Raw genomic sequence first — 17570 nt, 5'->3', positions numbered from 1 at the left:
ATTTACACCAAGGAAATTGATAAACACTACAAATCAGGCCCCCCCCCCCGACAGCCAATTTATAAGCATTTACTAGCATACCATAATAGACATTTTTCAAGTATTTTTTTTCTCTTTATATAAAGAAACAGACTGTTGAAAACTTTTTCAAGTTTATTACGTACATTCCTTTTCCTTGGTAGAAATAGAGAAGGACTCACTGAAACATGTTAAGTATCTTTGCCATCAAGCTGTTTCTTACACTATTGTTGTAGGTGGCTGGAACTGCCACCAGGTGTCTGACCTGTGGGGTCCGAGCAAACCTGGGTTCAGCAACCTCGGTATTTGGGTTCTGGCTAGGAAAGCATTCAGAGCCAAGACCAACATAAGAGAACATGTACTTGTTAAATCACAGAGGTAGAAGTAATTCCTAGAAGAAATGGGCTTAGGAAAGTTAGAGGTAAAGGAAGGGCGGTTGGAGCTTGGGAGTGAGGAAGCTATGGGTGGGGGCTCGGAAAGGGGAAAAGGGGAAGGAGAAAGGAAAGGAAAAGGTATTGGCACAGGCTTGCTCTCGGGAGGAAGAGCCCGCTGGGCCCTCCAGTTTCCGGGTTTTAAGGGTGGAGATTTTAGGGGAGGTCCCAGGGGAAGATCTTAAGGGAATATTCAGTAGCTTTGCAGGTGTGTTCCTCCTGGGTCTAGGACCTAGGCCAGGGGTGGGCAAACTTTTTGACTCGAGGGCCACAATGGGTTCTTAAACTGGACCGGAGGGCCGGAACAAAAGCATGGATGGAGTGTTTGTGTGAACTAATATAAATTCAAAGTAAACATCATTACATAAAAGGGTACGGTCTTTTTTTGTTTGTTTTATTCATTTCAAACGGGCCGTAGTTTGCCCACGGCTGACCTAGACTCTAGGTCTGGACTGATTGATTGGTCTGTACCAGTGTAGGGGATCATTAGCCAATGCAGCTGGTCCTGAGGCCAGCCGTGGCATTATTTCTCCGGTTTTGCTGATTTTCTGGGCCTGGAGCTGAAATACAACTGAGGCCTAAATGTTATCTCTAAGGAGGAAAGGTCTGGGGGTCCAAACTGCCTGACCAGCAGTGTGCTAGGGGAGGAAAGGTCGCTCTGGGGGCAAGGACCCCCTACAGTTGTCCATTGCCAAGCACCTGGGGGTTCCCACCCTAGTGACCTTATTCTGTACCTGGCCCTTGCCCTGCTCTGCTTACTTGTCCGCCTACCACACTGTTATTCAAATAACCTGCTCCCTTGTTAATCCAGCCTTCTATTTTTTTTTTAAACTCCACCCAAGGATATTTTTCCATTGCTTTTACATAGAGTGGAAGGGAGGTGGGGGTGGGGGGGAGAGAAACATTGTTGTGAGAAAGATGCATGGATGGGTTGCTTCCCACAGGTGCCCCTACCAGGGCTGGGATCCAGCCTGCAACCACGGTATGTGTCCTTAACCGGAATCTAACCCACGACCTTTGGGTGCACGGGCTGATGCTCTAACCACTGAGCACCTGCCAGGGCCTAGCCTTCTATTTTAACTAAATCCCAGGTCCTTAACTTTCCTCTTCAAGTTTAACTGCCTCTCCTCAGTTCCCCCCATACCTTTCAAGCCTTCTGAAAGAGAGGACCAGCATTTTTAACGGTAAAGGTGAACTTTTTCAAAGGCAGTAACTTTGTAGGCAATCAAACAAGAATGGCTGGGTAAGCACTAGATCCTGTTTAGCTGCTACTTCAACACTCCTAGGCTTTTGAGTGTCAGAGGGAAAGCAATACACTGAGTCCCTTTTGTTTACACACCAGGAGATTAAGTTTCCTTAAATTCCAAAGGAAGTTGGGAAGATTAACTTTCAGATAGGAAACTTCATAGGCTGAGCAGGCTGAGAAAAGGAAAAAGAAAATCACATCACCCTCAAGCATTTACATCAAGAGATGAAATTTTAAATCATGTCTCATAGCCATTTCTTATTTATCAGGGCTTGTGCCCAGCAATGATACCATTTGATTGTGGGTTGTGAGCTTGACTGCTACTTGTTTTGTTTGTTTTAAGGAAAGTAAAGGGCTAAAATATTATTTGCTAAACTCAGGCCACACTGTTAACCAATGTAATTAATTCAGTGTTGTTTAAACCCTTCATTTTCTTAACAAGTTTTTCCATAACCTGGAATTAACTAGCTAAGTGCTTCTTATTAGCAACCTCCCTGCGACTGCAGGCACTGGTCATGTCTATCTGAGAAAAGCATTTGTTCACAAACCATAGTTTTCCAGCCTGGCTAGTTTTTTCTCATGAATACAAACAAAATGTTCTACACATGGAAATATGCCATGTTTGTTTCTATTTTGACTCCAAGCTCATATTTCAGGAGCGGGGAGCAGTTCCTGTCTGGCTGAAGTTCTCAGAACAGCCTTCTCTCCACCTTAACTGTACCCACAGTGCTGAACCCTCCATCTAGAGCAGTGGTTCTCAACCTTAGCTGCACATTAGAATCATCTGGGAATCTTTTTAAAATCCTGATTTCTGGGCCTCACCCTCCGGAAATTCTGTTTCTTTGTTACTAATGTTGTGGCCCCACCCCATAACAAAGAAACAGACTTTCCGGAGGACGAGGCCCAGAAATCAGGATTTTAAAAAGATTCCCAGGTGATTCTAATGTGCAGCCAAGGTTGAGAACCACTGCTCTAGAGGGAACCCCCTTCCTCTGCCACGCAAGACTAATTCTGCAGCACCCTTTCCAACTTCCTGGATGAAACTGACATGTCTTTCTCTTGCTCCACCCAGGAGCACCTATCACCACCCCCACCACCATCACCATCCTCATTCTCTGTCAAGGACTTTCTGGGTGCCAAGTACTGTTTTACATGTGTTAAGTAATCTTCACCAACTACCCTATTATAAGTGCCATTATTCTTCCCACTTGACACACAAGGACACTGAGGCACTGAGAGGTTGGTGCTTGCAGTCACTCAGCTGGTAGATGACAGAGCGGGACCCCTCCAGGGACTGCACTCGGTGCTCTGCCGTGCCCCTGCTTCACTGAGCTAGTTAGCTACACAGTCGTTTCTCTGATGTTTACACATGTGATACTAATTTAACTTCTATTGCAAATTATCAATATGGAATATGGCATTGCAGGGTTTTCCAAAAGTGATGAGTGCTCTGTATAATGTCTGACACATAATAAACATACTACATATACCTGTATGAATAAAATACAGTCTTTGCCCTCTGAATTTATATTTATGAAAGGAGGGACAGGTAGAAATGGATGCAAATTCTAGATATTTACAGTAGAATTTGAATCAAAGTCAGAGTGTAGAGGAGTGTGGCGGAATCTCATTTGGTTGGTGAGTTCAGAAGAGACTTACTAGAGGACATTGCATTTGAGATGGGCCCTGAAGGATGGGTAGGATAATCAAAGAATAGGGTAATCTATCAGGAGAAGAAAAAAATATTTATTGAGCCCTTTTATAATGTGCTAAATTTAGTAACAGACTTCTTACATTACTACATCTTAAGAATATATTTTTATTGATTTCAGAGAGGAAAGGAGAGAGAGATAGAAACATCAGTCATGAGAGAGAATCATTGATTGGCTGCCTCCTGCACACCCCCTGCTGGGGATCAAACCTGCAACTCTGGCATATGCCCTTGACCGGAATCAAACCCGGGACCCGTCAGTTCGCAGGCTGACTCTCTATCCACTGAGCCGAACCAGCTAGGGCCTTATATTACTATATTTAATCATTGCCAAGAAATATTAACTAAAGTTATTTGGTGGTTGAATGGCTTTTTAATGAAATATTATTTTGAGAATCTTGTCTTCTTGCCCTCTTGAGGATGAATGTTTTTTTCTTTTGCTAAGTCAAATTTCAATTGCTTTGCTGGCTCTCTGTAGGTCCTTCTCTGTGGTGGCCCTTTACCTCAATTTTCTACTTGATTTTGTTGTTATAATTAATTTTTTTTTATTGATTTTAGAGAGAGAGATGGGGGAGGTTGAGAGGGAGGGAGGGAAGGAGGGAGAGAGGGAGAGGCTGAGGAGGGGGGGAAGAGAGAGAGAGAGAGAGAGAGAGAGAGAGAGAGAGAGAGAGAGACACCCCACATGTTGCTCCACCACTCACTGGTTGATTCTTGTATATGCCCTGACCAGGGATCTAACCCACGACCCTGGTGCATTGGAACGACACTTCAACCAGCTGAGCTACCTGGCCAGGGCTGTAGTTATAGTTTTTGTTTTGTTTTGTTTTTTAATATATTTTTATTGATTTCAGAGGAAGGGAGAGGGAGAGAGATAGAAACATCAATGATGAGAGAAAATCATTGATTGGCTGCCTCCTGAACACCACACACTGGGATTTGAGCCCACAACCCGGGCATGTACCCTGACTGGGGATCGAACCCATGACCTCCTGGTTCATAGGTCGATGCTCAACCACTGAGCCACACCAGATGGACTGCAGTTACAGTTTTTTATAGATTAATTCACATGCCGGTTGGTCATAGTTTTCTTTGTAGGTGTCAGGTTGAGATGAGTAATTTGTCCTTATAGAGCTGTGTTCTCATTGCAACATTCTCTGTTAAGCTTCTGAGAGGGAAGCTTGTTTCTGGGAATAGAGTCACTTACTCCCTTTTCTCTTTAGTTTTTTAGGTGGTGGTGGCAACCGGATGGACAATAGCACATCAACACATTTTACAGAGGTGAGTTTTCCTTTGGGTGTAGGGATGCTTCAGGTAGTGGGTGGATGTTAAAATCATGACATATTTTCACGTCTCTGAGCAGCAAAATATCAGAATGGATAGGGCAAATGTGGACAAGGGTAGCTCTTAGAATAGTTTGTGTTTTTAGCAGCTGGGGCTTTGGCATATTACTTTTGGTAAAGCTTTGCTTAGCGTAATAGCCTCTATTGTGAACCTGACAGTATTCTGAATTCTGTTTTATTGTGTGTAATGGTGTGAAAATAAAAAGCTTGTGTTTTTGAAATAGCAGTGTTGCAGATCCTGCTTTAATGGCATGATGGCCAAGTAAAGAGCAGGTCGGAATGAATTGTTAATAGAAGTCATACTAAGGCACAGTCTTCAACTTTACACAGAGGAACTGGTTTCTAGAAATTACTTCTAATGAACATAGTAGTTTGACATAACTGGAATTAGGGGGCTAGATTAAGGGTAAGATATTTACTTGTCTTCCAGATCTCAGGATGGGACCTATAATTAATTTCCAGTTCTTTATATAATGCAGCATCCATATTTTGAGGGGTGGGCAGAAAATCTTAACTGTCACTTGAAAACAAGGCATTAGTATGCATCCTTGTATACCATTTTATAGTAAATTTAGAATAATTTTCTTTTTTCTCTTTATGGACTTAAAAATCTCATTTAGTTTATTTTTTACCGTTTTAACCATTTTTATTTTTATTTTATTTTAGTGATTAATATTTTGATCCTCACCTGAGGGAGGTTATGTTTATTGATTTTAGTGAGAGAGGAAGGGAGGGGGAGAGAAAGATCGATTGGTTTCCTCCTATAAGCGCCTTGACTAGGAATCGAATCCAACCAACTGAGCCATACCAGCCAGGGCTTAACCATTTTTAAATGTACAATTCAGTGGCATTGCATACTCTGTTTTTAAACTGTTAGAATTTGTAGCCTACCAGCTCAGCCTACAAAAAACACTGGTTTGTTTTTGCTCCTATTGCCACAGTACTTGACTCTAGAAAGCTAACAGATGCTAAAAAAAAAAAAAAAAAAAAGTTAAATCCCATAATCAGAATTTCTTTGTGTTTCAGGATTACATTAGCCTTTTCCAGAGATAGCTCAAGTACTTGAACTAGTAGAATTTTTAGTATTTATATGTGTGTACATGGGTACAAGATGTCTTTGAACTCACATTTTAATTTTTTCACTTTGATGAATTGAAAAACATTATTTAAAATTTATTCTGTTTGCCAGGCCTGGAAATCTTTTCTGATTTTAGTATTTTCCTTCTGTGTGTGCTATTTCCTTGATAACACAGGTTGTCGCTTATTAATTATACATATGCAAAAAAACTTCATCTGATTTTTTTTAAGTGTTAGTTCTCTTTTAGGAAATGGAAATACATTGGTTTGTCAGTTTTGTAGATATGACTCACCAGGAAGAGATGCATTAAGAAGAAAAATAAATACATGTAGTCAGTTTCCTAACTTTAGTAATGCTAAATCTGACACTGATGGCATGAGCTATTCTCTAGGTGTTAAAATAATTTTGCTGAGTCATAACCTGTTCTTCAGAGTTTGTAGCAATGCCTAGTTTTCTCTCTGTAGAATTCCCTTGTCATCATGCGTGGATATTTTAGTATTCTCCTTTTTAAATGATATTTTACATTAAAAAAAAATCTGTCTATATAATATTATAGAAATTACCAGGGTGGGTTTGTGTGTGTGTGTGTGTGTGTGTGTGTGTGTTTTAATCCTAACCTGAGGATATTTATTCCCCATTGATATAAAAAATATATATATAATTTTATTGATTTCAGAAAGGAAGGAAGAGGGAGAGATAGAAACATCAATGATAAGAGAGAATCATTGATTGGCTGCCTCTTGCATGCCCCCTATTGGGTGAGTGCACTGACTGGGAATCAAACCATGACCTCCTGGTTCATAGGTCAACACTCAACCACTGAGCCACACCGGTAGAGGCCTCCATTGATTTTTAGAGAGTGGAGGGGTGTGAGGAAGAGAAAGAGGCAGGGAGAGAGAGGAAGAGAGAAAAACATTGCAGTGTAAGAGACGCATCGACTGATTACCTCCTGTATGAGTCCTGACCAGGGCCGGGGATCCAACCTGCAACCCAGGCATGTGCCCTTGACCAGGAATTGAACCTGAGACCCTTCAGTGCTCAGGCGGATGCTCTAACCACTGAGCAAGGCTGGCCAGGGCATTGTCAAGGGTTTTAAAAAATCAGCTAAGTAGTCTATATTGAGTGCTTTAACAGCACTCTGCTAAAAGTAGGGACAAGAAGCAAATATCATGGTTACCTTGCCCACAAGGAATTTATAATTTTGTTGGAGAAGTGCAAACACGTATGAAACAAATAAGTAAACAAGAAAGTATAATAAAATTATTGTGCCCTAACCGGTTTGGTTCAGTGGATAGCATGTTGGCCTGAGGATGCAAGGGTCCCGGGTTTGATTCCAGTCGGGGGCATGTACCTTGGTTGCGGGCATATACCCAGTGGGACGTGTGCAGGGGGCAGCTGATCGATGTTTCTCTCTCATCGATGTTTCTGGCTCTCTATCCCTCTCCCTTCCTCTCTGTAAAAAATCAATAAAATGTATTTTTAAAAAAATTATTGTGGTACCTGGCCAGGTTACTCAGTGTTTAGAACATTGTCCCGATGTGCCAAGGTTGCAGGTTTGATCCCCGTTCAGAGCACATACAATGAATGCATAAATGAGTGGAATAACAAATCAATTTCTCTCTCTCTCTCTCTCTCTCTCTCTCTCTCTCTCTCTCTCTCTCTCTGTCTCTTTCTCAAAATCAAATAAAAATTATTGTGGGGTCTATGTAACACGCACGGTAGGGAGAGATTGTATTAGGTGAGCTGCAGTCTTTGTAAAATCTTTAGGAGGAGAGGTCAAATGACTTAGTGATATCCTTGGAATCAAATTGCCTGAGTTCAAATCTTGGGCCTACCACTTATTTACGGGATATGTGACCTGGACAGAATTACTTCAGATCTCTCTGTACATGTTGTCTCATCTGTAAATTAGGGAAAAGAATACCTCATGGGATTGTTGTGAGGGTTAAGTGAGTTAGTACATGTCAGGTGTATAGGCCAATGTGCCTGCCATATAGAGAGTGTTCATAAATGTTTGCCATTATTACTAGTAAGACTTCATGCAGAAGGAAAACAAGACTTTCTTCAAGTACCAGATACTTTTTTTTTTTTTTTTCAGTTGATCAGCATAGCCAGGTTCTCTTTTTTTTTTTTTTTTTGAGGTTTTTCTTTTCTTTTTTTTTTTAATTAAATCTTTATTGTTCATATTATTACATTTGTTCCTTTTTTTTCCCCCCCCATAACTCCCCTCCTCTCAGTTCCCGCCCCACCCTCCGCCCTCACTCCCCACCCACTGTCCTCATCCACAGGTGCACGATTTTTGTCCAGTCTCTTCCCACATCTCCCACACCCCTTTCCCCCCCAAGAATAGTCAGCAAGTACCAGATACTTGAAGGGGAGGTGGAATTTAGATAAGCAAAGAGGTGAGAAAAAAATAATATTTATAGCTATAAAGTTTTATACTGATGTCCCTGAAGAAGAAAACTTAGAAAGTTATATATAGATACCAAACTTATTCTTTTCCATATTTTAGTTGGTAATTTCAGCAGAGACTTAGGTTCAGTTTTGCTGTTTTCTTTAGCCAGAGCTGCTTGTGCAATGAAAAGATTATTTTCTATAATTAAACTATTTACTAATAGCTACATTATTAAAATATTAGATATATTAGAAAAGGCTTAGTCCAACCAAAATTTCAAACAGAATCAGTATTGTTTTTTTAAAGTGAATCTGAGGTGGGGAGATGGAGAGAGGGGTGAGGATAGAGTTAAGGTGGGAGGAGGCTGGTTGCCAGTTAACCTGTGAGAGTCAGTGGAAAGTGAATTATAGAAATGGTGCTAACAGTTTGTAGAGAGATGACATTGCTCTACTGCGGTCTCTGATAACCTGGGAATTGAGCCCATGGCTACCTGAGGGTTTCATTGATCATTTGAAAGCTTCTGACCATGACCTGGTGCCGGTGAGACATCTGATCTGAGAGTCTCAGCTTACCGGAATGGATCACTTCATTGCAGGAATGGCTGTGGCTGCTGTTTCAGATTAGCAGAATATAAGATAGATAGATGGCTTCCTAGAAAAAGAACACCCAGTATACACACAAGGGAAGGGAGTGCTGAGCAGCCTGATTTATATTTATTTAAATAAAATTTGTTTTACATATGTAGCATTGTAATGGTAATTCTAAAAGGCATTAAAAAATATCTGGCCCTAGCTGATTTGTTTGGCTCAGTGGATAAAGTGTTGGCCTGCAGACTGAAAGGTCCCAGGTTCGATTCCGGTTTAGAGCACACGCCTGGGTTGCAGGTTTGATCCCCCAGTGGTGGCTGTGCAGGAGGCAGCCGATCAGTGATTCTCTCTCATCATTGATGTTTCTCTCTCTCTCTCTCTCTCTCCCCCCCCCTTCCTCTCTGAAATCAATATAAATATATTAAAAAAATCTGGAGCTCTTTTTCTAAAAGCTCCTTTCATACATTTTCTTCAGGTTTTGTCCTGAGGCATAGATACTGAAAGATATTATAACGACATTAAGGAGACTTTTAAAAATGAAAAATCCCCCATATTCTCATTACCTTATTTTAGTTTTATGGTTTTTATATAATACTTTTGATTTCTCACATGCTTCCTGTTTTCAGATGCAGACATAGGAGTATACCATGTTGTATTTCTGCTTTAAAAAAATTTACTTAGGATTATATCAGATCTTTTTTCTTTTCTTTCTTTTTTTTTTTTTAAAAAGAGAAGTTGTGTTTGTTTTTTCGTTTTTTATTTATTTATATTTTTATTGATTTCAGAGAGGAAGGGAGAGGGAGAGAGAGGTAGAAACATCAATGGTGAGAATCATGGATCGGCTGCCTCCTGCACACCCCACACTGGGGATCGAGCCCGCAACCTGGGCATGTGCCCTGACCGGGAATCGAACCGTGGCCTCCTGGTTCATAGGTTGATACTCAACTACTGAGCCACGCCAGCCGGGCCAGATCTTTTTTCTTGTCTCTCCATAGTTTACAAGAATTATATTTCATAATTAGCAGAGATGAGGCTCTTGCCACTCACTGCTCAGAAGCATCACTGCTTTGGTGTTGGGGAAAGTAAGGAGGTCAGAGGTGGAAATGCGAGATCTTCACTTTTGGGTATTGCAATTTAAGCCTGTAGTTAGCAGGTGTGTGGGACTAGTGTCTGTGGCAGTAGGGGTAGGAGATGAGTCAGTCATCTGTGAGGGCAGTTTTACTTCTGCCCTCTCCTGTATCAGCTCATGCTCTTTTGTGTGTGCTCCTGGGGCCTGTGGAGAAGGCTCTCAATAATCAATTAAGTTAAATTAAATCAAATTCTACCAATTTTGACTTACAGAAATGACAGTTTTAAATCATTAGATATGTAATAAGAAGTTCAGGATTTTAAACTATCCTTTCTGTTTGCTGTTCTTCTAATTCTCAGACATAAGGAGCACTCATTGGAAAGAAAGAACCAAAACTGTCAGTTCACAGTTAACATGATCTTTTATGTAGAAAACCTGATGAATTCCATTAAAAAGCTGTTAGAAATAAGTGTAAGCGCCTGACCGGTTTGGCCCAGTGGATAGAGCATTGGCCTGCGGACTCAAGGGTCCCGGGTTCGATTCCAGTCAAGGGCATGTACCTTGGTTGTGGGCACATCCCCAGTGGGGAGTGTGCAGGAGGCAGCTGATCGATGTTTCTCTCTCATGCATGTTTCTAACTCCCTTTCCCTCTCCCTTCCTCTCTGTAAAAAATATATTTAAAAAAAGAGAAGAAATAAGTGTAAGCAAGGTTGCAGAATATAAGAAAGACATATAGAAAATCAGTTGTATTTTTACATATTAGTAGCAATTAGAAATTAAAATTTTAAAAAATACCATTTACAATAGCATAAAAATATGAAATACTTTAACTTTCAGAAAAAATGTATAAGACCTGAGCATGGAGAACTACAAAATATTACTTAAAGAAATTAAAGGTCACCATGATAGATAAATGGAGAAATATATCCTGCTTGTGTAACAGAAGACAGTATTGTTAGGATGTCATTTGTGAATTCAGTATAATTCCAGTCAAGATCCCAGTCAGTGTTTTGATAAAAATTGAAAATTTGATTTATAAAATTCATATGGAAATGCAAAGTATATAGATTAGTTAGCACAACTTTGATAAAGAAGAAAAACATTAGAGGACTAATACTACCTGATTTCAAGATTTATTATGAAGCTACTAGGGGCCCAGTGCATGAATTCATGCACCTTGAAAGGAACTGTGGGGCCATGAGGCTGCAGTGGGCACAGGGGCGGGTCTTGGCCCATCCTCCGCACCCCTGCCTGGCCCCTCCCACTGCAGCCCCACGCCCACCGCCCCCACACGCTGATGGCACCAGCCCACTTGCACCTGCTGATAGCGCTGGCCCCCCTCGCACCTGCTGATGGTGTGGAGCGATTGGGGCCGGTGCTGTCAGCGGGCTCTAGCACCAGGCGGGACCACAGTGTGCAGGAGCAAAGAATTTTCAGTAACCACCTGATTGCCCCGATGACAGCGACTGGCGCCCCCACTCACCTGCTCCACCATTCCTTCACGGCCAATGCCCGCCATGTTCCATGCGTGCCCCCTGGTGGTCAGCGCTCATCATAGTGACCGGTTGTTCAGTTGTTCTGCTGTTTGGTCTATTTTTGCATATTAAGGTTCTATATATATAGATAGTAACCAAGACTATGGTACTGCCATCGAGGTAGATAGATCAGACCAGAATAGCCTGCCTAGTGGCTCAGTTGGTTGAGCATAGGTCTATACATCAAAAAGGTTATGGGTTTGATTCCAGGTCAGGGCCCATACCTAGGTTGCGGGTTTGATCCCTGTTCAGGAGGGTATGAGAGGCAGCTGATTAATGTTTCTCTCCCCCCGCCCCCCAGTCAATTTTAAAAAAATCATCAGGTGAGGATTTAAAAAGAAACCCAGAATAGAGTCCAGAAATAGACCCCCGCACACTGGGGACAAAGGCAGTACAGGAGAAAAAAGCATATCCTTTTAAACACTTGCTGAAATAATTGGATAGCTGCAGTACAAAAATATGTGCTTTGAAATACATACTTTAAACCATATACAGAAATTAACTCAAAGTGGGTAATAGACTTAAAGTTTATATAAAATTTGAAGAAAACATAGAGAACCTTTGTGACCTTGGGTGTCATTTCTTAGACATGACACCATAATCATGATCCATAAAAAAAAAAAAAATTGGACTACATTAAAATAAATAACCCGTGTTCTTCATAAGAATGAAGAAACAAGCCACAGATGAGAAGATAACTTTCAAATCATCTGTTACAGCATGTGTATCTAGACTCTAAAGAACTCAAAATGGAGTAAGAAAACAACCCATTTTTAGAAATTGGGAAAGGATTCTAATAATCTCCTTCACCAAAGAAGATATACAGATGTTGAATATTAGTCCTTTGGAAAATGCAAATAAAAATATCAATGAAATACTACTGTACAACTATTAGAATGGCTAAAATGTAAGACTGACCATACTAAATCTTGGTGAGTGTGGAGCAACTGAAATTGAGTGGAAAAATTATACAACCAATTTAGAAAACAATCTACCTGTTTGTAAAAAAGGTAAAAATACATCTACCATGTGATCCAGCCATTCCACTCTTCTAAATATTTACCTAAGAGAAAAGAAAGCATATATCTGCACATATACATATATATACAAATATTCATAGCAACTTTATTAAACATCAGAAACAACCCAAATGTCTATCAGCAGGTAGATGGATAAACAAATTGTGATACATCCCTATCATGGAATACTAACCAATATACGGTATATGGAATACTACTCAGCATAAACTATTGGTTTATGTAAAAACTAGAGGCCCGGTGCACAAAAATTTGTGCACTCGGGGGAAGGGGGGTGTCCCTCAGACCGACCTGTGCCCTCTCGCAGTCTGGGACCCCTCGGGAGATAACACCCTGCTGGCTTAGGCCTGCTCCCGGGTGGCAGAGGGCAGGCCCAATCCCTAGGTGCAGTCCCTGGTTGGGCTCAGAGCAGGGCCTATTGGGGAGTTGGGGTGCCTTCCCCTGTCATGCACAGAGCAGGGCAGATTGGGAGGTTGCGATGCCACCCTCAGTCACGCTCAGGGTAGGGCCGATTGGGGGGTTGGGGCACCGCCCCCTGTCACACTCAAGGCAGGGTCGATGGGAAGGTTGCGGCGCCACCCCCTGTCACGCACAGAGCAGGGCCCATCAGGGGAGTTGGGGCTCCATACCCTGTCAGGCACAGAGCAGGGTCAATCAGAGGGTTGGGGAGCTCCCCCCTGTCATGCACAGAGCAGGGCCGATCAGGGGGTTGAGGAGCTCCCCCTGTCACTCACAGAGTAGGGCCGATAGGGGAGTTGGGGCACCGCCCCCTGTCACACTCAGGGCAGGGCAGATCAGGGGGTTGGGGCGCCGCCCTCTATCACCCACAGAGCAGGGCCGATCAGGGGGTTGGGGTGCCGCCACTGTCACACTCAGGGCAGGGCAGATGGGGAGGTTATGGCTCTACCCCATCACACACAGAGCAGGGCCCGTGGGGGGTGGGGGGGGTTGGGGCGCTGCCCTCTAACACCCACAGAGCAGGGCCAATCAGGTGGTTGGGGCGCCGCCACTGTCACACTCAGGGCAGGGCCAATGAGGAGGTTATGGCCCCGCCCCGTCACACACAGAGCTGCAGGGCGATCAGGGGGTTTGGGCGCTGCCCCCTGTCACTCTGATCCCGGTGCCGGGAAGCCTCGCGGCTCCGCTGATCCCGGTGCTGGGGGGCATATTACCCTCTTACTATATAGAATAGAGGCCTGGTGCACGTGTGGGGGCTGGCTGGTTTGCCTTGAAGGGTGTCCTGGATCATGGTGGGGGTCCCCACTGGGGTTCCTGGCCAGCCTGGATGAGGGGATGAGGGCTGTTTTCAGGCTGGGACTGAAGCTCCCAACCGCTCCGTTTTTTCTTTTTATTTATTTATTCTGGGCCAGCTTTAGCTCTGAGGCCTCGGCTGCTGAAAACAGGTTTCTGGCCTTTGTTTACTGTCTGTATTTGATACAATGTTGCGGTTCGGCTGGCTGAAGCCCCGCTGAGTAAAGCAGGTTTCTGTGGTTTTTTTTAGCTTCTATATTCGCAACATAGTTGCTTAGAGTTGCAGCTGAGAGGCCGGCAAATCAGGCGGGGGAACGTTGGAGTTCTCCCTCACTGAAACAAGCAAGCCTCCCTGTTCGCATCAGCTGCCTGGCTGCCGGCCGCCATCTTGGCTGCCAGTTAATTTGCATATCTCGGCCCTACTCCGTGAGTGACGGGGATTAGCCAATGGGAAGGGTAGCGGTTGTACGCCAATTACCATGTTTCTCTTTTATTAGTGTAGATATGGATGAATCTCAAAAATAATTAAGCTGAGTAAAAGAAGGCACACCAAAAGCATATACAATATGATTCCTTTGACATGAAATATCAATTTCTTAAAGAATGCAAACCACAGCAAGAACATCGGTTGCTTGGGTACAGGAGGGAGGTAGGTTTCTAGGGCACTAGAAAACATTTGAAGGTCATTATCTTGAAGTTTTCATGAAGCTTTTCAGTCTCAGTTGACTCATCTTTGTAGACCATAATGTTTTTTTTTGAGATACAATTCACGTATCATGTAATTTACCCTTTAAAGTATACAATTCAGTGGGTTTACTAATTTTGTAAAGTTGTACAACCATCACCACTGTTTAACCTAGAAATTTATCATCACCCTAAAAAGAAACCCTGTACCAATTAGTCTTTCCTTTTTTTCTCTCCAATTCCCGTAGCCTTAGGTAATCACCAATTTATTTTCTGTGCTATGGATTTGCTTATTTAGGACATTTGATATAAATGGAATCATACAATATGTGACCTTTGTGACTGACTTCTTTTGCTTACCATAATGTTTTGAAGGTTCATCCATGTTGTAGCATGTGTCAATACTTCATTCTTTTTTATGGCTCCACAATATTCCATTGTATGAATATACTATATTTTGTTTACCCGCTCATCAGTTGATGGACATTTTGAGTTTTTTATGCTTTTTAGCTGTTATGAAGAATACTACTTTGAATATTTGCACATATTTGTGGGTTCAGTGTTTTAATTCTCTTGGGTCTATAAAAGTGAAATTTCAGGGTCAGATGGTAACTTTGAGGAACAGACCATAATATTTTAAAAAGTGCTGATATGGTCATGGTTAGCTTATAGCAAATTCTGCTAAATAGAAGATACTGTCCATCCTTTTTTTTATATTAAAATATGTAAATATTTCAGGCCACATATTTTCAGTTTCAGAGGCATTATCTTATTCTTTCACTCAGAGTAACATTTGAGATTTTCAAGACAAAACTTGAAAATAAAGTGTCTCTGTGATTCTTTTGAATGTTTTACTGAAACATAAGTGTTCTCTATTTGTTTTACTTATATAACTCCTGTCCTGAATACCCAGTTTTGTTGTATGAGCTATTTTTTTCTCCTGTGCCTGTCTGAGCCTGCTCAGAGGCAAATGACCTCAAGCTATTTTTAACCTCATGCTGATTTGGTATAAATTTGTGTGCTGTGTGTGTTGTTTTTTTTTTTTATAATCCTGTGTTCTATGGTCAGGTTGCATTGTTATTTTGGGACAAATACTTTGACTGTTAGTATTTATTTGCACCAGTTTGCAGTTTACAAACAGAATGCCTCATGCTGCTGTTGAAGCTGCTTCTCAGCTTCCATTCCTTTAGGTTCTTATATATATTAAATGTCATAATAATTTATATAATTATCAGTGCAGATTATTGATAGTATGAGCTTGGTGATTGATTTTTATTCTAGTCAAAATTTTCAAATATTTAATTTTTACAAATTAATTATAGTGAAAATAAAGATCGCTTTGAGAATTCTTTTCTGCGAGCAAATGTTGTGGAACTTTTATCTAGTAAGGGAATAATAGTTTTCTCCCTATCTATAATAATAAAAGCGTAATATGCTATTTAGACTGGACAGCCGAAATACCTTCTGGACGTCATTCCAGACGTCCTTCCCGATGAAGCCATGGCGACAAGGGCCGAGGCAGAGGTGGTTTGGGGCGATCAGGCAGGCAGGCGAGTAGTTAGGGGTGATCAGGCAGGCAAGCAAGTGGTCAGGGCATCAGGCAGGCAGGCAGGCAGAGTGGTTACAGGTGATTAGGCAGGCAGGTGAGTGGTTACGAGCCAGCGGTCCCGGATTACAAGAGGGTGCAGGCCAGGCTGAGGGACAACAACCCCCCCACCCCCATGCACAAATTTCGTACACAGGGCCTCTAGTAGTTTACATAAGTGACTAGACGGTGCTGCTTATACTTTCTTACTTAAACTACGTTGTAGACCACTTTTCAGACTAGAAGCCAGTGATATCTAACTGGTAGAGACTGTTACTAGAAAGTAAAGGAAAATAAGTGTGATATGGTAAGAAGTACAAATGGTAGTTAAAAGAAAAGGTGCATTTTTTTCACTGGTGTATTGAGAACTCATTGCTTTTAGTGTGGATGTCATTTTTTGTTCCTCAGATTGGATATTAGAATTTATAAAAAAAATTAACAATGTTGTCAAGAGCATGGGAGACTGTACGCTCTTGTACAGTGCTAGAAGTATAAATTGGTATAGCTCTTTGGAGAAGGTTGATGGATACAATAGATCCAGAGACATAGAAGCATGGAACAGACTGACAAATCTCTGAGAGAAGGCAGGGATAAGTGGCTGTGTTGGGAGAGATTAACCAAAGAACTTACATGCACAAATGCATAAACCATGGACACAGACAATAATGTGAAGGCCAGGAGTGTAGTCTGGTGGGGGTGGGTGGAGGAGGTCTATGGGGAAAGAAAGGGGGCATCTGTAATACAACAGTAAAGATAAGTAAAAAAATATATAGTCTGCAGTGTCTCGTATAAGTATTGCTACCCCAACTTTTTAATTTTTTGATATAATTTTCATGAAATATCTTTTCCATCCCTTTACTTTCAGTTTGTGTGTGTCTTACTATCTGGAGTGAGTCTCTTGTAGACTGCACTTGTAAGGAAGGGTCTTGTTTTGTTATGCATTCAGCCATCATACGTCTTTCGATTGGAGCATCTATATATATATCAAAAGCCCGTGACCTTAATGCCATAATGATCAAAGGCCAGCATGGGCGTGTAGGTGGGTAGGGCTGCGAGCGCGGCGGGTGGATGGGTGGTGTGCCCACGGGTGAGCGGGGCCGCACGATTTTGCGCGCTGGGCTTCTAGTCCTATATAATAAATAAAATGGTAGTATGCACATAGACCGAACAGCAGAACAAAGGAACAACCAATCAAAGCATAATATGCTAATGATATGCTAAGGTGGCTCAGTCACTCGCTATGATGTGCACTGACCACCAGGGGGCAGACAGTCAACTGGTCAACCAGTCACTATGACGTGCACTGACCACCAGGCAGCAGATGCTCTGACCAGTAGGTTAGCTTGCTGCTGGGGTCTGGCCAATCGGGACTGAGTGAGATGGGCCGGACACGCCCTGGAGCACTCCCATGGTCCCTCCACGGCCCGATCTTGCACTGGTGTGGTCCCTCAGCCTGGCCTGCGCCCTCTCGCAATCCGGGACCCCTCGGGGGATGTTGAAGAGCGGTTTTGGCCTGATCCGATGCCACAGGCCACTCCCCTTGGGAGGGTGCCAAACACAAGGCTCATGTTTGGCAAGCGCTGCTGGTGCAGCGCAAGCCTCT

At 42.3% G+C, this 17570-nt stretch overlaps 1 protein-coding gene across 4 annotated transcripts in view; it reads left to right on the top strand.

Annotated features, from left to right (window-relative positions):
* The window catches only part of RNF115 (ring finger protein 115), a 74974-nt gene that overhangs the window by 34507 nt on the left and 22897 nt on the right, over positions 1 to 17570 (top strand). For 2 of the 4 annotated variants that reach the window (XM_059673445.1, XM_059673446.1), the window contains one exon: positions 4627 to 4684. The exons of 1 other annotated variant lie outside the window; for it this stretch is intronic. In XM_059673445.1, the coding sequence (XP_059529428.1) occupies positions 4627 to 4684 (58 nt within the window). Of the gene's footprint in view, positions 1 to 2767; positions 2881 to 4626; positions 4685 to 17570 lie in introns of all 4 variants that reach the window. One more of the 4 variants, XM_059673449.1, reaches the window with a different exon arrangement.

Source organism: Myotis daubentonii, chromosome 18 (genome assembly GCF_963259705.1).
Source record: "Myotis daubentonii chromosome 18, mMyoDau2.1, whole genome shotgun sequence".
Lineage (NCBI taxonomy): Eukaryota > Metazoa > Chordata > Mammalia > Chiroptera > Vespertilionidae > Myotis > Myotis daubentonii.
Note: the sequence above shows the minus strand (reverse complement) of the source record. Positions and strands in the feature narration are given on the sequence as shown.